At 64.3% G+C, this 24,406-nt stretch overlaps 1 protein-coding gene across 23 annotated transcripts in view; it reads right to left on the reverse strand.

Moving 5' to 3' along the window:
- The window catches only part of LOC132382214 (enhancer of rudimentary homolog), a 111,180-nt gene that overhangs the window by 39,950 nt on the left and 46,824 nt on the right, over positions 1-24,406 (reverse strand). For 13 of the 23 annotated variants that reach the window (XR_009508251.1, XR_009508246.1, XM_059952362.1 and 10 more), the window contains one exon: positions 131-251. The exons of the other annotated variants lie outside the window; for them this stretch is intronic. Coding sequence is in view for 11 of the 13 variants with exons in the window: in XM_059952216.1 (XP_059808199.1) it covers positions 131-251 (121 nt within the window). In the remaining 2 variants the exon portion in view is untranslated. The remainder of the gene's footprint in view (positions 1-130; positions 252-24,406) is intronic. 23 annotated transcript variants of the gene reach the window in all.

The following is a 24,406-nucleotide window of genomic DNA, read 5'->3' on the forward strand; positions in this document are numbered from 1 at the left end:
TTTGTGCCTCTGCAAGCTAACAACAGGACAGATGACCAGAGCAACGCTGCACATCTGAAGCAAAAGATTACAATACAGCACTACTATTGATAGCCAATTCTAGCAAGAAACTGAAGAGGATTATACTTACACAAGGCAACTGAGGTCAGCCAAATCATCGATGAAATCAAAGAGCTGGCTTATATCATATGTGATTGATGGGCTGTTTGGATTCATTCGCTTCAAATGCTCTTCATACATTTTACAAACACCTAGTAAGTGGTGGGAGGCAGAGAGAACAATTTAATTTTCGTAATTTTGACTTTAAAGTAACTAGCTCACTCCACAGTATTATGCCTCAACTAAGAGTGTAAGATGTTGTAATCTACCTTATCCGTCAGCATCTACAGAGCAAAGGCTTCAGCATTAGTTAGTCTGAACACTTAAAGAATAAAACAGTTTGCAGTCAGCATGTTCAGTTAAATCAAACCACATTACAGGCACCATAGTTATTGACCAGAAAGGGAGATGGTACACATGCTCCTGTCTACATCAATGGTGTTGGGACGGAGAGCTTCAAGTTCCCAGGTGTAAACATCACAAACCGCCTGTCCTGGTTCAACCACATTGATGCCACAGCCAAGAAAGCTGACTAACACCACTATTTCCTCAGGACGCTACAGAAATTCAGTGTGTTCCCATCAACTCTTACCATTTTTTATCAGTGCATAATAGAAAGTATTCTATCTGAAAGCTTAACAGCTTGGTATGGTACCTGCTCTGCACATGACTGCAAGAAACGGCAGAGTTGTGGACACAGCTCAGCGCATCATAGGAACTGGCTTCCCTCCGGCGACAAACCAGCGGCCCCTCCGGTCACGGCCACTCAAACCAGCGGCCCCTCAGGAAACAGTGACTCAAACCAGCGGCCCCTCCAGAAACAGTGACTCAAACCAGCAGCCCCTCCGGAAACAGTGACTCAAACCAGCGGCCCCTCTGGAAACAGTGACTCAAACCAGCGGCCCCTCCGGAAACAGTGACTCAAACCAGCGGCCCCTCCGGAAACAGTGACTCAAACCAACAGCCCCTCCGGCCACGGCGACTCAAACCAGCAGCCCCTCCGGAAACAGTGACTCAAACCAGCGGCCCCTCAGGAAACAGTGACTCAAACCGGTGGCCCCTCAGGAAACAGTGACTCAAACCAACGGCCCCTCAGGAAACAGTGACTCAAACCAGCGGCCCCTCAGGAAACAGTGACTCAAACCAGCGGCCCCTCCAGAAACAGTGACTCAAACCAGCGGCCCCTCCGGAAACAGTGACTCAAACCAGCGGCCCCTCCGGAAACAGTGACTCAAACCAGCGGCCCCTCAGGAAACAGTGACTCAAACCAGCGGCCCCTTCTGGAAACAGTGACTCAAACCAGCAGCCCCTCCGGAAACAGTGAATCAAACCAGCGGCCCCTCAGGAAACAGTGACTCAAACCAGCAGCCCCTCCGGAAACAGTGACTCAAACCAGCGGCCCCTCCGGAAACAGTGACTCAAACCAACAGCCCCTCCGGAAACAGTGACTCAAACCAGCGGCCCCTCCGGAAACAGTGACTCAAACCAACAGCCCCTCCGGAAACAGTGACTCAAACCAGCGGCCCCTCCGGAAACAGTGACTCAAACCAACGGCCCCTCCGGAAACAGTGACTCAAACCAACGGCCCCTCCGGAAACAGTGACTCAAACCAACAGCCCCTCCGGAAACAGTGACTCAAACCAACAGCCCCTCCGGAAACAGTGACTCAAACCAGCGGCCCCTCCGGAAACAGTGACTCAAACCAGCGGCCCCTCCGGAAACAGTGACTCAAACCAACGGCCCCTCCAGAAACAGTGACTCAAACCAGCGGCCCCTCCGGAAACAGTGACTCAAACCAACAGCCCCTCCAGAAACAGTGACTCAAACCAGCGGCCCCTCCGGAAACAGTGACTCAAACCAGCGGCCCCTCCGGAAACAGTGACTCAAACCAACAGCCCCTCCGGAAACAGTGACTCAAACCAACAGCCCCTCCAGAAACAGTGACTCAAACCAGCGGCCCCTCCGGAAACAGTGACTCAAACCAACAGCCCCTCCGGAAACAGTGACTCAAACCAGCGGCCCCTCCGGAAACAGTGACTCAAACCAGCGGCCCCTCCGGAAACAGTGACTCAAACCAGCTGCCCCTCCGGAAACAGTGACTCAAACCAGCGGCCCCTCCGGAAACAGTGACTCAAACCAGCGGCCCCTCCGGAAACAGTGACTCAAACCAGCGGCCCCTCCAGAAATAGTGACTCAAACCAGCGGCCCCTCCGGAAACAGTGACTCAAACCAACAGCCCCTCCGGAAACAGTGACTCAAACCAACAGCCCCTCCGGCCACGGCGACTCAAACCAGCAGCCCCTCCGGAAACAGTGACTCAAACCAACAGCCCCTCCGGAAACAGTGACTCAAACCAGCGGCCCCTCCGGCCATGGCCACTCAAACCAGCGGACCCTCAGGAAACAGTGACTCAAAACAGCGGCCCCTCAGGAAACAGTGACTCAAACCAGCGGCCCCTCCGGAAACAGTGACTCAAACCAGCAGCCCCTCCGGAAACAGTGACTCAAACCAGCGGCCACTCCGGAAACAGTGACTCAAACCAACAGCCCCTCCGGAAACAGTGACTCAAACCAACAGCCCCTCAGGAAACAGTGACTCAAACCAGCGGCCCCTCCGGAAACAGTGACTCAAACCAGCGGCCCCTCCGGAAACAGTGACTCAAACCAACGGCCCCTCCGGCCACGGCGACTCAAACCAGCGGCCCCTCCGGCCACGGCGACTCAAACCAGCGGCCCCTCCGGAAACAGTGACTCAAACCAGCGGCCCCTCCGGAAACAGTGACTCAAACCAGCAGCCCCTCCGGAAACAGTGACTCAAACCAACGGCCCCTCCGGCCACGGCGACTCAAACCAGCGGCCCCTCCGGCCACGGCGACCCAAACCAGCGGCCCCTCCGGAAACAGTGACTCAAACCAGCGGCCCCTCCGGAAACAGTGACTCAAACCAGCGGCCCCTTCTGGAAACAGTGACTCAAACCAGCGGCCCCTCCGGAAACAGTGACTCAAACCAGCGGCCCCTCCGGAAACAGTGACTCAAACCAGCGGCCCCTCCGGAAACAGTGACTCAAACCAGCGGCCCCTCGGGCCAGAGTCTCAAGCCAGCGGCCCCTTGGGCCAGAGTCTCAAGCCAGCGGCCCCTCGGGCCAGAGTCTCAAGCCAGCGGCCCCTCGGGCCAGAGTCTCAAGCCAGCGGCCCCTCGGGCCAGAGTCTCAAGCCAGCGGCCCCTCGGGCCAGAGTCTCAAGCCAGCGGCCCCTCGGGACAGAGTCTCAAGCCAGCGGCCCCTCGGGCCAGAGTCTCAAGCCAGCGGCCCCTCGGGCCAGAGTCTCAAGCCAGCGGCCCCTCCGGAAACAGTGACTCAAACCAACAGCCCCTCCGGAAACAGTGACTCAAACCAACAGCCCCTCCGGCCACGGCGACTCAAACCAGCAGCCCCTCCGGAAACAGTGACTCAAACCAACAGCCCCTCCGGAAACAGTGACTCAAACCAGCGGCCCCTCCGGCCATGGCCACTCAAACCAGCGGACCCTCAGGAAACAGTGACTCAAAACAGCGGCCCCTCAGGAAACAGTGACTCAAACCAGCGGCCCCTCCAGAAACAGTGACTCAAACCAGCAGCCCCTCCGGAAACAGTGACTCAAACCAGCGGCCACTCCGGAAACAGTGACTCAAACCAACAGCCCCTCCGGAAACAGTGACTCAAACCAACAGCCCCTCAGGAAACAGTGACTCAAACCAGCGGCCCCTCCGGAAACAGTGACTCAAACCAGCAGCCCCTCCGGAAACAGTGACTCAAACCAACGGCCCCTCCGGCCACGGCGACTCAAACCAGCGGCCCCTCCGGCCACGGCGACTCAAACCAGCGGCCCCTCCGGAAACAGTGACTCAAACCAGCAGCCCCTCCGGAAACAGTGACTCAAACCAACGGCCCCTCCGGCCACGGCGACTCAAACCAGCGGCCCCTCCGGCCACGGCGACCCAAACCAGCGGCCCCTCCGGAAACAGTGACTCAAACCAGCGGCCCCTCCGGAAACAGTGACTCAAACCAGCGGCCCCTTCTGGAAACAGTGACTCAAACCAGCGGCCCCTCCGGAAACAGTGACTCAAACCAGCGGCCCCTCCGGAAACAGTGACTCAAACCAGCGGCCCCTCGGGCCAGAGTCTCAAGCCAGCGGCCCCTCGGGCCAGAGTCTCAAGCCAGCGGCCCCTCGGGCCAGAGTCTCAAGCCAGCGGCCCCTCGGGCCAGAGTCTCAAGCCAGCGGCCCCTCGGGCCAGAGTCTCAAGCCAGCGGCCCCTCGGGCCAGAGTCTCAAGCCAGCGGCCCCTCGGGCCAGAGTCTCAAGCCAGCGGCCCCTCGGGCCAGAGTCTCAAGCCAGCGGCCCCTCGGGCCAGAGTCTCAAGCCAGCGGCCCCTCGGGCCAGAGTCTCAAGCCAGCGTCCCCTCCGGAAACAGTGACTCAAACCAACAGCCCCTCCGGAAACAGTGACTCAAACCAACAGCCCCTCCGGCCACGGCGACTCAAACCAGCAGCCCCTCCGGAAACAGTGACTCAAACCAACAGCCCCTCCGGAAACAGTGACTCAAACCAGCGGCCCCTCCGGAAACAGAGACTCAAACCAGCAGCCCCTCCGGAAACAGTGACACAAACCAACGGCCCCTCCGGCCACGGCGACTCAAACCAGCGGCCCCTCCGGCCACGGCGACTCAAACCAGCGGCCCCTCCGGAAACAGTGACTCAAACCAGCAGCCCCTCCGGAAACAGTGACTCAAACCAACAGCCCCTCCGGCCACGGCGACTCAAACCAGCGGCCCCTCCGGCCACGGCGACCCAAACCAGCGGCCCCTCCGGAAACAGTGACTCAAACCAGCGGCCCCTCCGGAAACAGTGACTCAAACCAGCGGCCCCTCCGGCCACGGCGACTCAAACCAGCGGCCCCTCCGGAAACAGCGACTCAAACCAGCGGCCCCTCCGGAAACAGCGACTCAAACCAGCGGCCCCTTCTGGAAACAGTGACTCAAACCAGCGGCCCCTTCTGGAAACAGTGACTCAAACCAGCGGCCCCTCCGGAAACAGTGACTCAAACCAGCGGCCCCTCCGGAAACGGAGACTCAAATCAGCGGCCCCTCCGGCCACGGCGACCCAAACCAGCGGCCCCACGGGCCATAGTCTCAAGCCAGCGGCCCCTCGGGCCAGAGTCTCAAGCCAGCGGCCCCTCGGGCCAGAGTCTCAAGCCAGCGGCCCCTCGGGCCAGAGTCTCAAGCCAGCGGCCCCTCGGGCCAGAGTCTCAAGCCAGCGGCCCCTCGGGCCAGAGTCTCAAGCCAGCGGCCCCTCGGGCCAGAGTCTCAAGCCAGCGGCCCCTCGGGCCAGAGTCTCAAGCCAGCGGCCCCTCGGGCCAGAGTCTCAAGCCAGCGGCCCCTCGGGCCAGAGTCTCAAGCCAGCGGCCCCTCCGGAAACAGTGACTCAAACCAACAGCCCCTCCGGAAACAGTGACTCAAACCAACAGCCCCTCCGGCCACGGCGACTCAAACCAGCAGCCCCTCCGGAAACAGTGACTCAAACCAACAGCCCCTCCGGAAACAGTGACTCAAACCAGCGGCCCCTCCGGCCATGGCCACTCAAACCAGCGGCCCCTCAGGAAACAGTGACTCAAAACAGCGGCCCCTCAGGAAACAGTGACTCAAACCAGCGGCCCCTCCAGAAACAGTGACTCAAACCAGCAGCCCCTCCGGAAACAGTGACTCAAACCAGCGGCCACTCCGGAAACAGTGACTCAAACCAACAGCCCCTCCGGAAACAGTGACTCAAACCAACAGCCCCTCAGGAAACAGTGACTCAAACCAGCGGCCCCTCCGGAAACAGTGACTCAAACCAGCAGCCCCTCCGGAAACAGTGACTCAAACCAACGGCCCCTCCGGCCACGGCGACTCAAACCAGCGGCCCCTCCGGCCACGGCGACTCAAACCAGCGGCCCCTCCGGAAACAGTGACTCAAACCAGCAGCCCCTCCGGAAACAGTGACTCAAACCAACAGCCCCTCCGGCCACGGCGACTCAAACCAGCGGCCCCTCCGGCCACGGCGACCCAAACCAGCGGCCCCACGGGCCATAGTCTCAAGCCAGCGGCCCCTCGGGCCAGAGTCTCAAGCCAGCGGCCCCTCGGGCCAGAGTCTCAAGCCAGCGGCCCCTCGGGCCAGAGTCTCAAGCCAGCGGCCCCTCGGGCCAGAGTCTCAAGCCAGCGGCCCCTCGGGCCAGAGTCTCAAGCCAGCGGCCCCTCGGGCCAGAGTCTCAAGCCAGCGGCCCCTCGGGCCAGAGTCTCAAGCCAGCGGCCCCTCGGGCCAGAGTCTCAAGCCAGCGGCCCCTCGGGCCAGAGTCTCAAGCCAGCGGCCCCTCGGGCCAGAGTCTCAAGCCAGCGGCCCCTCGGGCCAGAGTCTCAAGCCAGCGGCCCCTCGGGCCAGAGTCTCAAGCCAGCGGCCCCTCCGGAAACAGTGACTCAAACCAACAGCCCCTCCGGAAACAGTGACAAACCAACAGCCCCTCCGGCCACGGCGACTCAAACCAGCAGCCCCTCCGGAAACAGTGACTCAAACCAACAGCCCCTCCGGAAACAGTGACTCAAACCAGCGGCCCCTCCGGCCATGGCCACTCAAACCAGCGGCCCCTCAGGAAACAGTGACTCAAAACAGCGGCCCCTCCGGCCACGGCGACCCAAACCAGCGTCCCCTCCGGAAACAGTGACTCAAACCAGCGGCCCCTCCGGAAACAGTGACTCAAACCAGCGGCCCCTTCTGGAAACAGTGACTCAAACCAGCGGCCCCTCCGGAAACAGTGACTCAAACCAGCGGCCCCTCCGGAAACAGTGACTCAAACCAGCGGCCCCTCCGGAAACAGTGACTCAAACCAGCGGCCCCTCGGGCCAGAGTCTCAAGCCAGCGGCCCCTCGGGCCAGAGGCTCAAGCCAGCGGCCCCTCGGGCCAGAGTCTCAAGCCAGCGGCCCCTCGGGCCAGAGTCTCAAGCCAGCGGCCCCTCGGGCCAGAGTCTCAAGCCAGCGGCCCCTCGGGCCAGAGTCTCAAGCCAGCGGCCCCTCGGGCCAGAGTCTCAAGCCAGCGGCCCCTCGGGCCAGAGTCTCAAGCCAGCGGCCCCTCCGGAAACAGTGACTCAAACCAACAGCCCCTCCGGAAACAGTGACTCAAACCAACAGCCCCTCCGGCCACGGCGACTCAAACCAGCAGCCCCTCCGGAAACAGTGACTCAAACCAACAGCCCCTCCGGAAACAGTGACTCAAACCAGCGGCCCCTCCGGCCATGGCCACTCAAACCAGCGGACCCTCAGGAAACAGTGACTCAAAACAGCGGCCCCTCAGGAAACAGTGACTCAAACCAGCGGTCCCTCCAGAAACAGTGACTCAAACCAGCAGCCCCTCCGGAAACAGTGACTCAAACCAGCGGCCACTCCGGAAACAGTGACTCAAACCAACAGCCCCTCCGGAAACAGTGACTCAAACCAACAGCCCCTCAGGAAACAGTGACTCAAACCAGCGGCCCCTCCGGAAACAGTGACTCAAACCAGCAGCCCCTCCGGAAACAGTGACTCAAACCAACGGCCCCTCCGGCCACGGCGACTCAAACCAGCGGCCCCTCCGGCCACGGCGACTCAAACCAGCGGCCCCTCCGGAAACAGTGACTCAAACCAGCAGCCCCTCCGGAAACAGTGACTCAAACCAACGGCCCCTCCGGCCACGGCGACTCAAACCAGCGGCCCCTCCGGCCACGGCGACCCAAACCAGCGGCCCCTCCGGAAACAGTGACTCAAACCAGCGGCCCCTCCGGAAACAGTGACTCAAACCAGCGGCCCCTTCTGGAAACAGTGACTCAAACCAGCGGCCCCTCCGGAAACAGTGACTCAAACCAGCGGCCCCTCCGGAAACAGTGACTCAAACCAGCGGCCCCTCGGGCCAGAGTCTCAAGCCAGCGGCCCCTCGGGCCAGAGTCTCAAGCCAGCGGCCCCTCGGGCCAGAGTCTCAAGCCAGCGGCCCCTCGGGCCAGAGTCTCAAGCCAGCGGCCCCTCGGGCCAGAGTCTCAAGCCAGCGGCCCCTCGGGCCAGAGTCTCAAGCCAGCGGCCCCTCGGGCCAGAGTCTCAAGCCAGCGGCCCCTCGGGCCAGAGTCTCAAGCCAGCGGCCCCTCGGGCCAGAGTCTCAAGCCAGCGTCCCCTCCGGAAACAGTGACTCAAACCAACAGCCCCTCCGGAAACAGTGACTCAAACCAACAGCCCCTCCGGCCACGGCGACTCAAACCAGCAGCCCCTCCGGAAACAGTGACTCAAACCAACAGCCCCTCCGGAAACAGTGACTCAAACCAGCGGCCCCTCCGGCCATGGCCACTCAAACCAGCGGCCCCTCAGGAAACAGTGACTCAAAACAGCGGCCCCTCAGGAAACAGTGACTCAAACCAGCGGCCCCTCCAGAAACAGTGACTCAAACCAGCAGCCCCTCCGGAAACAGTGACTCAAACCAGCGGCCCCTCCGGAAACAGAGACTCAAACCAGCAGCCCCTCCGGAAACAGTGACACAAACCAACGGCCCCTCCGGCCACGGCGACTCAAACCAGCGGCCCCTCCGGCCACGGCGACTCAAACCAGCGGCCCCTCCGGAAACAGTGACTCAAACCAGCAGCCCCTCCGGAAACAGTGACTCAAACCAACAGCCCCTCCGGCCACGGCGACTCAAACCAGCGGCCCCTCCGGCCACGGCGACCCAAACCAGCGGCCCCTCCGGAAACAGTGACTCAAACCAGCGGCCCCTCCGGAAACAGTGACTCAAACCAGCGGCCCCTCCGGCCACGGCGACTCAAACCAGCGGCCCCTCCGGAAACAGCGACTCAAACCAGCGGCCCCTCCGGAAACAGCGACTCAAACCAGCGGCCCCTTCTGGAAACAGTGACTCAAACCAGCGGCCCCTTCTGGAAACAGTGACTCAAACCAGCGGCCCCTCCGGAAACAGTGACTCAAACCAGCGGCCCCTCCGGAAACGGAGACTCAAATCAGCGGCCCCTCCGGCCACGGCGACCCAAACCAGCGGCCCCACGGGCCATAGTCTCAAGCCAGCGGCCCCTCGGGCCAGAGTCTCAAGCCAGCGGCCCCACGGGCCATAGTCTCAAGCCAGCGGCCCCTCGGGCCAGAGTCTCAAGCCAGCGGCCCCTTGGGCCAGAGTCTCAAGCCAGCGGCCCCTCGGGCCAGAGTCTCAAGCCAGCGGCCCCTCGGGCCAGAGTCTCAAGCCAGCGGCCCCTCGGGCCAGAGTCTCAAGCCAGCGGCCCCTCGGGCCAGAGTCTCAAGCCAGCGGCCCCTCGGGCCAGAGTCTCAAGCCAGCGGCCCCTCGGGCCAGAGTCTCAAGCCAGCGGCCCCTCGGGCCAGAGTCTCAAGCCAGCGGCCCCTCCGGAAACAGTAACTCAAACCAACAGCCCCTCCGGAAACAGTGACTCAAACCAACAGCCCCTCCGGCCACGGCGACTCAAACCAGCAGCCCCTCCGGAAACAGTGACTCAAACCAACAGCCCCTCCGGAAACAGTGACTCAAACCAGCGGCCACTCCGGCCATGGCCACTCAAACCAGCGGCCCCTCAGGAAACAGTGACTCAAAACAGCGGCCCCTCAGGAAACAGTGACTCAAACCAGCGGCCCCTCCAGAAACAGTGACTCAAACCAGCAGCCCCTCCGGAAACAGTGACTCAAACCAGCGGCCACTCCGGAAACAGTGACTCAAACCAACAGCCCCTCCGGAAACAGTGACTCAAACCAACAGCCCCTCAGGAAACAGTGACTCAAACCAGCGGCCCCTCCGGAAACAGTGACTCAAACCAGCAGCCCCTCCGGAAACAGTGACTCAAACCAACGGCCCCTCCGGCCACGGCGACTCAAACCAGCGGCCCCTCCGGCCACGGCGACTCAAACCAGCGGCCCCTCCGGAAACAGTGACTCAAACCAGCAGCCCCTCCGGAAACAGTGACTCAAACCAACAGCCCCTCCGGCCACGGCGACTCAAACCAGCGGCCCCTCCGGCCACGGCGACCCAAACCAGCGGCCCCACGGGCCATAGTCTCAAGCCAGCGGCCCCTCGGGCCAGAGTCTCAAGCCAGCGGCCCCTCGGGCCAGAGTCTCAAGCCAGCGGCCCCTCGGGCCAGAGTCTCAAGCCAGCGGCCCCTCGGGCCAGAGTCTCAAGCCAGCGGCCCCTCGGGCCAGAGTCTCAAGCCAGCGGCCCCTCGGGCCAGAGTCTCAAGCCAGCGGCCCCTCGGGCCAGAGTCTCAAGCCAGCGGCCCCTCGGGCCAGAGTCTCAAGCCAGCGGCCCCTCGGGCCAGAGTCTCAAGCCAGCGGCCCCTCGGGCCAGAGTCTCAAGCCAGCGGCCCCTCCGGAAACAGTGACTCAAACCAACAGCCCCTCCGGAAACAGTGACAAACCAACAGCCCCTCCGGCCACGGCGACTCAAACCAGCAGCCCCTCCGGAAACAGTGACTCAAACCAACAGCCCCTCCGGAAACAGTGACTCAAACCAGCGGCCCCTCCGCCCATGGCCACTCAAACCAGCGGCCCCTCAGGAAACAGTGACTCAAAACAGCGGCCCCTCAGGAAACAGTGACTCAAACCAGCGGCCCCTCCAGAAACAGTGACTCAAACCAGCAGCCCCTCCGGAAACAGTGACTCAAACCAGCGGCCACTCCGGAAACAGTGACTCAAACCAACAGCCCCTCCGGAAACAGTGACTCAAACCAACAGCCCCTCAGGAAACAGTGACTCAAACCAGCGGCCCCTCCGGAAACAGTGACTCAAACCAGCAGCCCCTCCGGAAACAGTGACTCAAACCAACGGCCCCTCCGGCCACGGCGACTCAAACCAGCGGCCCCTCCGGCCACGGCGACTCAAACCAGCGGCCCCTCCGGCCACGGCGACTCAAACCAGCGGCCCCTCCGGAAACAGTGACTCAAACCAGCAGCCCCTCCGGAAACAGTGACTCAAACCAACGGCCCTTCCGGCCACGGCGACTCAAACCAGCGGCCCCTCCGGCCACGGCGACCCAAACCAGCGGCCCCTCCGGAAACAGTGACTCAAACCAGCGGCCCCTCCGGAAACAGTGACTCAAACCAGCGGCCCCTTCTGGAAACAGTGACTCAAACCAGCGGCTCCTCCGGAAACAGTGACTCAAACCAGCGGCCCCTCCGGAAACAGTGACTCAAACCAGCGGCCCCTCCGGAAACAGTGACTCAAACCAGCGGCCCCTCCGGAAACAGTGACTCAAACCAGCGGCCCCTCAGGAAACAGTGACTCAAACCAGCGGCCCCTCCGGAAACAGTGACTCAAACCAGCGGCCCTTCTGGAAACAGTGACTCAAACCAGCGGCCCCTCCGGAAACAGTGACTCAAACCAGCGGCCCCTCGGGCCTTAGTCTCGAGCCAGCGGCCCCTCGGGCCAGAGTCTCGAGCCAGCGGCCCCTCGGGCCAGAGTCTCAAGCCAGCGGCCCCTCGGGCCAGAGTCTCAAGCCAGCGGCCCCTCGGGCCAGAGTCTCAAGCCAGCGGCCCCTCGGGCCAGAGTCTCAAGCCAGCGGCCCCTCGGGCCAGAGTCTCAAGCCAGAGGCCCCTCGGGCCAGAGTCTCAAGCCAGAGGCCCCTCGGGCCAGAGTCTCAAGCCAGAGGCCGCTCGGGCCAGAGTCTCAAGCCAGAGGCCCCTCGGGCCAGAGTCTCAAGCCAGCGGCCCCTCGGGCCAGAGTCTCAAGCCTGAGGCCCCTCGGGCCAGAGTCTCAAGCCAGCGGCCCCTCGGGCCAGAGTCTCAAGCCAGCGGCCCCTCGGGCCAGAGTCTCAAGCCAGCGGCCCCTCCGGAAACAGCGACCCAAACCAGCGGCCCCTCGGGCCAGAGTCTCAAGCCAGCGGCCCCTTGGGCCAGAGTCTCAAGCCAGCGGCCCCTCGGGCCAGAATCTCATACCAGCGGCCCCTCGGGCCAGAGTCTCAAGCCAGCGGCCCCTCGGGCCAGAGTCTCATACCAGCGGCCCCTCGGGCCAGAGTCTCAAGCCAGCGGCCCCTCGGGCCAGAGTCTCAAGCCAGCGGCCCCTCGGGCCAGAGTCTCATACCAGCAGCCCCTCAGGCCAGAGTCTCAAGCCAGCGGCCCCTCCGGAAACAGTGACTCAAACCAGCGGCCCCTCCGTAAACAGTGACTCAAACCAGCAGCCCCTCCGGAAACAGCGACTCAAACCAGCTGCCCCTCCGGAAACAGCGACTCAAACCAGCGGCCCCTCCGGAAACAGTGACTCAAACCAGCGGCCCCTCCGGAAACAGTGACTCAAACCAGCGGCCCCTCCGGAAACAGAGACTCAAACCAGCGGCCCCTCCGGAAACAGAGACTCAAACCAGCGGCCCCTCCGGAAACAGCGACTCAAACCAGCGGCCCCTCCGGAAACAGCGACCCAAACCAGCGGCCCCTCCGGAAACAGCGACCCAAACCAGCGGCCCCTCCGGAAACAGCGACTCAAACCAGCGGCCCCTGCGGCCACGGCGACTCAAACCAGCGGCCCCTCCGGAAACAGCGACTCAAACCAGCGGCCCCTCCGGAAACAGTGACTCAAACCAGCGGCCCCTCCGGAAACAGTGACTCAAATCAGCGGCCCCTCCGGCCACGGTGACTCAAACCAGCGGCCCCTCCGGCCACGGCGACTCAAACCAGCGGCCCCTCCGGAAACAGAGACTCAAACCAGCAGCCCCTCCGGCCACGGCGACTCAAACCAGCGGCCCCTCCGGAAACAGCGACTCAAACCAGCGGCCCCTCCGGAAACAGCGACTCAAACCAGCGGCCCCTCCGGAAACAGCGACTCAAACCAGCAGCCCCTCCGGAAACAGTGACTCAAACCAGCGGCCCCTTCTGGAAACAGTGACTCAAACCAGCGGCCCCTCCGGAAACAGTGACTCAAACCAGCGGCCCCTCCGGAAACAGTGACTCAAACCAGCGGCCCCTTCTGGAAACAGTGACTCAAACCAGCGGCCCCTCCGGAAACGGTGACTCAAACCAGCGGCCCCTCCGGAAACGGAGACTCAAATCAGCGGCCCCTCCGGCCACGGCGACCCAAACCAGCGGCCCCACGGGCCATAGTCTCAAGCCAGCGGCCCCTTGGGCCAGAGTCTCAAGCCAGCGGCCCCTCGGGCCAGAGTCTCAAGCCGGCGGCCCCTCGGGCCAGAGTCTCAAGCCAGCGGCCCCTCGGGCCAGAGTCTCAAGCCAGCGGCCCCTCCGGAAACAGTGACTCAAACCAGCTGCCCCTCCGGCAACGGCGACTCAAACCAGCGGCCCCACCGGAAACAGTGACTCAAACCAGCGGCCCCTCCGGAAACAGTGACTCAAACCAGCGGCCCCTCCGGAAACAGTGACTCAAACCAGCGGCCCCTCCGGAAACGGTGACTCAAACCTGCGGCCCCTCCGGAAACGGAGACTCAAATCAGCGGCCCCTCCGGCCACGGCGACCCAAACCAGCGGCCCCTCGGGCCAGAGTCTCAAGCCAGCAGCCCCTCGGGCCAGAGTCTCAAGCCAGCGGCCCCTCGGGCCAGAGTCTCAAGCCAGCGGCCCCTCGGGCCAGAGTCTGAAGCCAGCGGCCCCTCGGGCCAGAGTCTCAAGCCAGCGGCCCCTCGGGCCAGAGTCTCAAGCCAGCGGCCCCTCGGGCCAGAGTCTCAAGCCAGCGGCCCCTCGGGCCAGAGTCTCATACCAGCGGCCCCTCGGGCCAGAGTCTCAAGCCAGCGGCCCCTCGGGCCAGAGTCTGAAGCCAGCGGCCCCTCGGGCCAGAGTCTCAAGCCAGCGGCCCCTCGGGCCAGAGTCTCAAGCCAGCGGCCCCTCGGGCCAGAGTCTCAAGCCAGCGGCCCCTCGGGCCAGAGTCTCAAGCCAGCGGCCCCTCGGGCCAGAGGCTCAAACCAGCGGCCCCTCGGGCCAGAGTCTCAAGCCAGCGGCCCCTCGGGCCTGAGTCTCAAGCCAGCGGCCCCTCGGGCCAGAGTCTCAAGCCAGCGGCCCCTCTGGCCAGAGTCTCAAACCAGCGGCCCCTCCGGCCACGGCGACTCAAACCAGCGGCCCCTCCGGCCACGGCGACTCAAACCAGCGGCCCCTCCGGCCACGGCGACTCAAACCAGCGGCCCCTCCGGCCACGGCGACTCAAACCAGCGGCCCCTGCGGCCACGGCGACTCAAACCAGCGGCCCCTGCGGCCACGGCGACTCAAACCAGCGGCCCCTCCGGAAACAGTGACTCAAACCAGCGGCCCCTCCGGAAACAGTGACTCAAACCAGCGGCCCCTCCGGAAACAGTGACTCAAACCAGCGGCCCCTCCGGAAACAGTGACTCAAACCAGCGGCCCCTCCGACCACGGCGACTCAAACCAGCGGCCCCTCCGGCCACGGCGACTCAAACCAGCGGCCCCTCCAGAAACAGTGACTCAAACCAGCGGCCACTCCGGAAACAGTGACTCAAATCAGCGGCCCCTCCAGAAACAGTGACTCAAACCAGCGGCCCCTCCGGAAACAGTGACTCAAACCAGCGGCTCCTTCTGGAAACAGTGACTCAAACCAGCGGCCCCTCCGGAAACAGTGACTCAAACCAGCGGCCCCTCAGGAAACAGTGACTCAAACCAGCGGCCCCTCCGGAAACAGTGACTCAAACCAGCGGCCCCTCCGGAAACAGTAACTCAAACCAGCGGCCCCTCCGGAAACAGTGACTCAAACCTGCGGCCCCTCCGGAAACAGTGACTCAAACCAGCGGCCCCTCCGGAAACAGAGACTCAAACCAGCGGCCCCTCCGGCCACGACGACTCAAATCAGCGGCCCCTCCGGAAACAGCGACTCAAACCAGCGGCCCCTCCGGAAACAGCGACTCAAACCAGCGGCCCCTCCGGAAACAGTGACTCAAACCAGCGGCCCCTCCGGAAACAGTGACTCAAACCAGCGGCCCCTCCGGAAACAGTGACTCAAATCAGCGGCCCCTCCGGCCACGGCGACTCAAACCAGCGGCCCCTCCGGCCACGGCGACTCAAACCAGCGGCCCCTCCGGAAACAGAGACTCAAACCAGCAGCCCCTCCGGCCACGGCGACTCAAACCAGCGGCCCCTCCGGAAACAGTGACTCAAACCAGCGGCCCCTCCGGAAACAGTGACTCAAATCAGCGGCCCCTCCGGCCACGGCGACTCAAACCAGCGGCCCCTCCGGCCACGGCGACTCAAACCAGCGGCCCCTCCGGAAACAGAGACTCAAACCAGCAGCCCCTCCGGCCACGGCGACTCAAACCAGCGGCCCCTCCGGCCACGGCGACTCAAACCAGCGGCCCCTCCGGCCACGGCGACTCAAACCAGCGGCCCCTCCGGAAACAGAGACTCAAACCAGCGGCCCCTCCGGAAACAGTGACTCAAACCAGCGGCCCCTTCTGGAAACAGTGACTCAAACCAGCGGCCCCTCCGGAAACAGTGACTCAAACCAGCGGCCCCTCCGGAAACAGTGACTCAAACCAGCGGCCCCTTCTGGAAACAGTGACTCAAACCAGCAGCCCCTCCGGAAACAGTGACTCAAACCAGCGGCCCCTCCGGAAACGGAGACTCAAATCAGCGGCCCCTCCGGCCACGGCGACCCAAACCAGCGGCCCCACGGGCCATAGTCTCAAGCCAGCGGCCCCTCGGGCCAGAGTCTCAAGCCAGCGGCCCCTCGGGCCAGAGTCTCAAGCCAGCGGCCCCTCGGGCCAGAGTCTCAAGCCAGCGGCCCCTCGGGCCAGAGTCTCAAGCCAGCGGCCCCTCGGGCCAGAGTCTCAAGCCAGCGGCCCCTCGGGCCAGAGTCTCAAGCCAGCGGCCCCTCGGGCCAGAGTCTCAAGCCAGCGGCCCCTCGGGCCAGAGTCTGAAGCCAGCGGCCCCTCGGGCCAGAGTCTGAAGCCAGCGGCCCCTCGGGCCAGAGTCTCAAGCCAGCGGCCCCTCGGGCCAGAGTCTCAAGCCAGCGGCCCCTCGGGCCAGAGTCTCAAGCCAGCGGCACCTCGGGCCAGAGTCTCATACCAGCGGCCCCTCGGGCCAGAGTCTCAAGCCAGAGGCCCCTCGGGCCAGAGTCTCAAGCCAGCGGCCCCTCGGGAAACAGTGACTCAAACCAGCGGCCCCACCGGAAACAGTAACTCAAACCAGCGGCCCCACCGGAAACAGTGACTCAAAAAAGCAGCCCCTCCGGAAACAGTGACTCAAACCAGCGGCCCCTCCGGAAACAGTGACTCAAACCAGCTGCCCCTCCGGCAACGGCGACTCAAACCAGCGGCCCCACCGGAAACAGTGACTCAAACCAGCGGCCCCTCCGGAAACAGTGACTCAAACCAGCGGCCCCTCCGGAAACAGTGACTCAAACCAGCGGCCCCTCCGGAAACAGTGACTCAAACCAGCGGCCCCTCCGGCCACGGCGACTCAAACCAGCGGCCCCTCCGGAAACAGCGACTCAAACCAGCGGCCCCTCCGGAAACAGCGACTCAAACCAGCGGCCCCTTCTGGAAACAGTGACTCAAACCAGCGGCCCCTTCTGGAAACAGTGACTCAAACCAGCGGCCCCTCCGGAAACAGTGACTCAAACCAGCGGCCCCTCCGGAAACGGAGACTCAAATCAGCGGCCCCTCCGGCCACGGCGACCCAAACCAGCGGCCCCACGGGCCATAGTCTCAAGCCAGCGGCCCCTCGGGCCAGAGTCTCAAGCCAGCGGCCCCTCGGGCCAGAGTCTCAAGCCAGCGGCCCCTCGGGCCAGAGTCTCAAGCCAGCGGCCCCTCGGGCCAGAGTCTCAAGCCAGCGGCCCCTCGGGCCAGAGTCTCAAGCCAGCGGCCCCTCGGGCCAGAGTCTCAAGCCAGCGGCCCCTCGGGCCAGAGTCTCAAGCCAGCGGCCCCTCGGGCCTGAGTCTCAAGCCAGCGGCCCCTCGGGCCAGAGTCTCAAGCCAGCGGCCCCTCGGGCCAGAGTCTCAAGCCAGCGGCCCCTCGGGCCAGAGTCTCATACCAGCGGCCCCTCGGGCCAGAGTCTCAAGCCAGAGGCCCCTCGGGCCAGAGTCTCAAGCCAGCGGCCCCTCCGGAAACAGTGACTCAAACCAGCGGCCCCTCCGGAAACAGTGACTCAAACCAGCGGCCCCTTCTGGAAACAGTGACTCAAACCAGCGGCCCCTCCGGAAACAGTGACTCAAACCAGCGGCCCCTCCGGAAACAGTGACTCAAACCAGCGGCCCCTTCTGGAAACAGTGACTCAAACCAGCGGCCCCTCCGGAAACAGTGACTCAAACCAGCGGCTCCTCCGGAAACGGAGACTCAAATCAGCGGCCCCTCCGGCCACGGCGACCCAAACCAGCGGCCCCACGGGCCATAGACTCAAGCCAGCGGCCCCTCGGGCCAGAGTCTCAAGCCAGCGGCCCCTCGGGCCAGAGTCTCAAGCCAGCGGCCCCTCCGGAAACAGCGACTCAAACCAGCGGCCCGTCTGGAAACAGCGACTCAAACCAGCGGCCCCTCCGGAAACAGTGACTCAAACCAGCTGCCCCTCCGGCAACGGCGACTCAAACCAGCGGCCCCACCGGAAACAGTGACTCAAACCAGCGGCCCTCCGGAAACAGTGACTCAAACCAGCGGCCCCTCTGGAAACAGTGACTCAAACCAGCGGCCCCTCCGGAAACAGTGACTCAAACCAGCGGCCCCTCCGGCCACGGCGACTCAAACCAGCGGCCCCTCCAGAAACAGCGACTCAAACCAGCGGCCCCTTCTGGAAACAGTGACTCAAACCAGCGGCCCCTTCTGGAAACAGTGACTCAAACCAGCGGCCCCTCCGGAAACAGTGACTCAAACCAGCGGCCCCTCCGGCCACGGCGACCCAAACCAGCGGCCCCACGGGCCATAGTCTCAAGCCAGCGGCCCCTCGGGCCAGAGTCTCAAGCCAGCGGCCCCTCGGGCCAGAGTCTCAAGCCAGCGGCCCCTCGGGCCAGAGTCTCAAGCCAGCGGCCCCTCGGGCCAGAGTCTCAAGCCAGCGGCCCCTCGGGCCAGAGTCTCAAGCCAGCGGCCCCTCGGGCCAGAGTCTCAAGCCAGCGGCCCCTCGGGCCAGAGGCTCAAACCAGCGGCCCCTCGGGCCAGAGTCTCAAGCCAGCGGCCCCTCGGGCCTGAGTCTCAAGCCAGCGGCACCTCGGGCCAGAGTCTCAAGCCAGCGGCCCCTCGGGCCAGAGTCTCAAGCCAGAGGCCCCTCGGGCCAGAGTCTCAAGCCAGCGGCCCCTCCGGAAACAGTGACTCAAACCAGCGGCCCCTCCGGAAACAGTGACTCAAACCAGCGGCCCCTTCTGGAAACAGTGACTCAAACCAGCGGCCCCTCCGGAAACAGTGACTCAAACCAGCGGCCCCTTCTGGAAACAGTGACTCAAACCAGCGGCCCCTCCGGAAACAGTGACTCAAACCAGCGGCCCCTCCGGAAACGGAGACTCAAATCAGCGGCCCCTCCGGCCACGGCGACCCAAACCAGCGGCCCCACGGGCCATAGTCTCATGCCAGCGGCCCCTCGGGCCAGAGTCTCAAGCCAGCGGCCCCTCGGGCCAGAGTCTCAAGCCAGCGGCCCCTCGGGCCAGAGTCTCAAGCCAGCGGCCCCTCGGGCCAGAGTCTCAAGCCAGCGGCCCCTCGGGCCAGAGTCTCAAGCCAGCGGCCCCTCGGGCCAGAGTCTCAAGCCAGCGGCCCCTCGGGCCAGAGTCTCAAGCCAGCGGCCCCTCGGGCCAGAGTCTCAAGCCAGCGGCCCCTCGGGCCAGAGTCTCAAGCCAGCGGCCCCTCGGGCCAGAGTCTCAAGCCAGCGGCCCCTCGGGCCAGAGTCTGAAGCCAGCGGCCCCTCGGGCCAGAGTCTCAAGCCAGCGGCCCCTCGGGCCAGAGTCTCAAGCCAGCGGCCCCTCGGGCCAGAGTCTCAAGCCAGCGGCCCCTCGGGCCAGAGTCTCAAGCCAGCGGCCCCTCGGGCCAGAGTCTCAAGCCAGCGGCCCCTCGGGCCAGAGTCTCATACCAGCGGCCCCTCGGGCCAGAGTCTCAAGCCAGAGGCCCCTCGGGCCAGAGTCTCAAGCCAGCGGCCCCTCCGGAAACAGTGACTCAAACCAGCGGCCCCACCGGAAACAGTAACTCAAACCAGCGGCCCCACCGGAAACAGTGACTCAAAAAAGCAGCCCCTCCGGAAACAGTGACTCAAACCAGCGGCCCCTCCGGAAACAGTGACTCAAACCAGCTGCCCCTCCGGCAACGGCGACTCAAACCAGCGGCCCCACCGGAAACAGTGACTCAAACCAGCGGCCCCTCCGGAAACAGTGACTCAAACCAGCGGCCCCTCCGGAAACAGTGACTCAAACCAGCGGCCCCTCCGGAAACAGTGACTCAAACCAGCGGCCCCTCCGGCCACGGCGACTCAAACCAGCGGCCCCTCCGGAAACAGCGACTCAAACCAGCGGCCCCTCCGGAAACAGCGACTCAAACCAGCGGCCCCTTCTGGAAACAGTGACTCAAACCAGCGGCCCCTTCGGAAACAGTGACTCAAACCAGCGGCCCCTCCGGAAACAGTGACTCAAACCAGCGGCCCCTCCGGAAACGGAGACTCAAATCAGCGGCCCCTCCGGCCACGGCGACCCAAACCAGCGGCCCCACGGGCCATAGTCTCAAGCCAGCGGCCCCTCGGGCCAGAGTCTCAAGCCAGCGGCCCCTCGGGCCAGAGTCTCAAGCCAGCGGCCCCTCGGGCCAGAGTCTCAAGCCAGCGGCCCCTCGGGCCAGAGTCTCAAGCCAGCGGCCCCTCGGGCCAGAGTCTCAAGCCAGCGGCCCCTCGGGCCAGAGTCTCAAGCCAGCGGCCCCTCGGGCCAGAGTCTCAAGCCAGCGGCCCCTCGGGCCAGAGTCTCAAGCCAGCGGCCCCTCGGGCCAGAGTCTCAAGCCAGCGGCCCCTCGGGCCAGAGTCTCAAGCCAGCGGCCCCTCGGGCCAGAGTCTCAAGCCAGCGGCCCCTCGGGCCAGAGTCTCAAGCCAGCGGCCCCTCCGGAAACAGTGACTCAAACCAACAGCCCCTCCGGAAACAGTGACTCAAACCAACAGCCCCTCCGGCCACGGCGACTCAAACCAGCAGCCCCTTCTGGAAACAGTGACTCAAACCAGCGGCTCCTCCGGAAACAGTGACTCAAACCAGCGGCCCCTCCGGAAACAGTGACTCAAACCAGCGGCCCCTCCGGAAACAGTGACTCAAACCAGCGGCCCCTCCGGAAACAGTGACTCAAACCAGCGGCCCCTCAGGAAACAGTGACTCAAACCAGCGGCCCCTCCGGAAACAGTGACTCAAACCAGCGGCCCCTCCGGAAACAGTGACTCAAACCAGCGGCCCCTCCGGAAACAGTGACTCAAACCAGCGGCCCCTCGGGCCTTAGTCTCGAGCCAGCGGCCCCTCGGGCCAGAGTCTCGAGCCAGCGGCCCCTCGGGCCAGAGTCTCAAGCCAGCGGCCCCTCGGGCCAGAGTCTCAAGCCAGCGGCCCCTCGGGCCAGAGTCTCAAGCCAGCGGCCCCTCGGGCCAGAGTCTCAAGCCAGCGGCCCCTCGGGCCAGAGTCTCAAGCCAGAGGCCCCTCGGGCCAGAGTCTCAAGCCAGAGGCCCCTCGGGCCAGAGTCTCAAGCCAGAGGCCGCTCGGGCCAGAGTCTCAAGCCAGAGGCCCCTCGGGCCAGAGTCTCAAGCCAGCGGCCCCTCGGGCCAGAGTCTCAAGCCAGAGGCCCCTCGGGCCAGAGTCTCAAGCCAGCGGCCCCTCGGGCCAGAGTCTCAAGCCAGCGGCCCCTCGGGCCAGAGTCTCAAGCCAGCGGCCCCTCCGGAAACAGCGACCCAAACCAGCGGCCCCTCGGGCCAGAGTCTCAAGCCAGCGGCCCCTTGGGCCAGAGTCTCAAGCCAGCGGCCCCTCGGGCCAGAATCTCATACCAGCGGCCCTTCGGGCCAGAGTCTCAAGCCAGCGGCCCCTCGGGCCAGAGTCTCATACCAGCGGCCCCTCGGGCCAGAGTCTCAAGCCAGCGGCCCCTCGGGCCAGAGTCTCAAGCCAGCGGCCCCTCGGGCCAGAGTCTCATACCAGCAGCCCCTCGGGCCAGAGTCTCAAGCCAGCGGCCCCTCCGGAAACAGTGACTCAAACCAGCGGCCCCTCCGGAAACAGTGACTCAAACCAGCAGCCCCTCCGGCCACGGCGACTCAAACCAGCGGCCCCACCGGAAACAGTGACTCAAACCAGCGGCCCCTCCGGAAACAGAGACTCAAACCAGCGGCCCCTCCGGAAACAGAGACTCAAACCAGCGGCCCCTCCGGAAACAGAGACTCAAACCAGCGGCCCCTCCGGAAACAGTGACTCAAACCAGCGGCCCCACCGGAAACAGTGACTCAAACCAGCTCTCCCTCCAGAAACAGGGACTCAAACCAGCGGCCCCTTCGGAAACAGTGACTCAAACCAGCGGCCCCTCCGGAAACAGTGACTCAAACCAGCGGCCCCTCCAGAAACAGTGACTCAAACCAGCGGCCCCTCCGGAAACAGTGACTCAAACCAGCGGCCCCTCCGGAAACAGTGACTCAAATCAGCGGCCCCTCCCGCCACGGCGACCCAAACCAGCGGCCCCTCCGGCCACGGCGACCCAAACCAGCGGCCCCTCCGGCCATAGTCTCAAGCCAGCGGCCCCTCGGGCCAGAGTCTCAAGCCAGCGGCCCCTCCGGCCACGGCGACTCAAACCAGCTGCCCCTCCGGAAACAGTGACTCAAACCAGCTGCCCCTCCAGCCACAGTGACTCAAACCAGCGGCCCCTCCGGCCACAGTGACTCAAACCAGCTCTCCCTCCAGAAACAGGGACTCAAACCAGCGGCCCGTCCGGCCACGGCGACTCAAACCAGCGGCCCCTCCGGCCACGGCGACTCAAACCAGCGGCCCCTCCGGCCACGGCGACTCAAACCAGCGGCCACTCCGGCCACGGCGACTCAAACCAGCGGCCCCTCCGGCCACGGCGACTCAAACCAGCGGCACCTCCGGCCACGGCGACTCAAACCAGCGGCCCCTCCGGCCACGGCGACTCAAACCAGCGGCCCCTCCGGAAACAGTGACTCAAACCAGCGGCCCCTCCGGAAACAGTGACTCAAACCAGCGGCCCCTCCGGAAACAGTGACTCAAACCAGCGGCCCCTCCGGAAACAGTGACTCAAACCAGCTGCCCCTCCGGAAACAGTGACTCAAACCAGCGGCCCCTCCGGAAACAGTGACTCAAACCAGCGGCCCCTCCGGAAACAGTGACTCAAACCAGCGGCCCCTCCGGAAACAGAGACTCAAACCAGCGGCCCCTCCGGAAACAGAGACTCAAACCAGCGGCCCCTCCGGAAACAGCGACTCAAACCAGCGGCCCCTCCGGAAACAGCGACCCAAACCAGCGGCCCCTCCGGAAACAGCGACCCAAACCAGCGGCCCCTCCGGAAACAGCGACTCAAACCAGCGGCCCCTGCGGCCACGGCGACTCAAACCAGCGGCCCCTCCGGAAACAGTGACTCAAACCAGCGGCCCCTCCGGAAACAGTGACTCAAACCAGCGGCCCCTCCGGAAACAGTGACTCAAACCAGCGGCCCCTCCGGAAACAGTGACTCAAACCAGCGGCCCCTCCGACCACGGCGACTCAAACCAGCGGCCCCTCCGGCCACGGCGACTCAAACCAGCGGCCCCTCCAGAAACAGTGACTCAAACCAGCGGCCACTCCGGAAACAGTGACTCAAATCAGCGGCCCCTCCAGAAACAGTGACTCAAACCAGCGGCCCCTCCGGAAACAGTGACTCAAACCAGCGGCTCCTTCTGGAAACAGTGACTCAAACCAGCGGCCCCTCCGGAAACAGTGACTCAAACCAGCGGCCCCTCCGGAAACAGTGACTCAAACCAGCGGCCCCTCAGGGAACAGTGACTCAAACCAGCGGCCCCTCCGGAAACAGTGACTCAAACCAGCGGCCCCTCCGGAAACAGAGACTCAAACCAGCGGCCCCTCCGGCCACGACGACTCAAACCAGCGGCCCCTCCGGAAACAGCGACTCAAACCAGCGGCCCCTCCGGAAACAGCGACTCAAACCAGCGGCCCCTCCGGAAACAGTGACTCAAACCAGCGGCCCCTCCGGAAACAGTGACTCAAACCAGCGGCCCCTCCGGAAACAGTGACTCAAACCAGCGGCCCCTCCGGAAACAGTGACTCAAACCAGCGGCCCCTCCGGAAACAGTGACTCAAACCAGCGGCCCCTCCGGCCACGGCGACCCAAACCAGCGGCCCCTCCGGAAACAGTGACTCAAACCAGCGGCCCCTCCGGAAACAGTGACTCAAACCAGCGGCCCCTTCTGGAAACAGTGACTCAAACCAGCAGCCCCTCCGGAAACAGTGACTCAAACCAGCGGCCCCTCCGGAAACAGTGACTCAAACCAGCGGCCCCTTCTGGAAACAGTGACTCAAACCAGCGGCCCCTCCGGAAACAGTGACTCAAACCAGCGGCCCCTCCGGAAACAGAGACTCAAATCAGCGGCCCCTCCGGCCACGGCGACTCAAACCAGCGGCCCCTCCGGCCACGGCGACTCAAACCAGCGGCCCCTCCGGAAACAGAGACTCAAACCAGCAGCCCCTCCGGCCACGGCGACTCAAACCAGCGGCCCCTCCGGAAACAGCGACTCAAACCAGCGGCCCCTCCGGAAACAGCGACTCAAACCAGCGGCCCCTCCGGAAACAGTGACTCAAACCAGCGGCCCCTCCGGAAACAGTGACTCAAATCAGCGGCCCCTCCGGCCACGGCGACTCAAACCAGCGGCCCCTCCGGCCACGGCGACTCAAACCAGCGGCCCCTCCGGAAACAGAGACTCAAACCAGCAGCCCCTCCGGCCACGGCGACTCAAACCAGCGGCCCCTCCGGAAACAGCGACTCAAACCAGCGGCCCCTCCGGAAACAGCGACTCAAACCAGCGGCCCCTCCGGAAACAGCGACTCAAACCAGCAGCCCCTCCGGAAACAGTGACTCAAACCAGCGGCCCCTTCTGGAAACAGTGACTCAAACCAGCGGCCCCTCCGGAAACAGTGACTCAAACCAGCGGCCCCTCCGGAAACAGTGACTCAAACCAGCGGCCCCTTCTGGAAACAGTGACTCAAACCAGCGGCCCCTCCGGAAACGGTGACTCAAACCAGCGGCCCCTCCGGAAACGGAGACTCAAATCAGCGGCCCCTCCGGCCACGGCGACCCAAACCAGCGGCCCCACGGGCCATAGTCTCAAGCCAGCGGCCCCTCGGGCCAGAGTCTCAAGCCAGCGGCCCCTCGGGCCAGAG

The sequence above is a fragment of the Hypanus sabinus genome, chromosome 2 (assembly GCF_030144855.1).
Source record: "Hypanus sabinus isolate sHypSab1 chromosome 2, sHypSab1.hap1, whole genome shotgun sequence".
NCBI classification, from domain to species: Eukaryota; Metazoa; Chordata; class Chondrichthyes; order Myliobatiformes; family Dasyatidae; genus Hypanus; species Hypanus sabinus.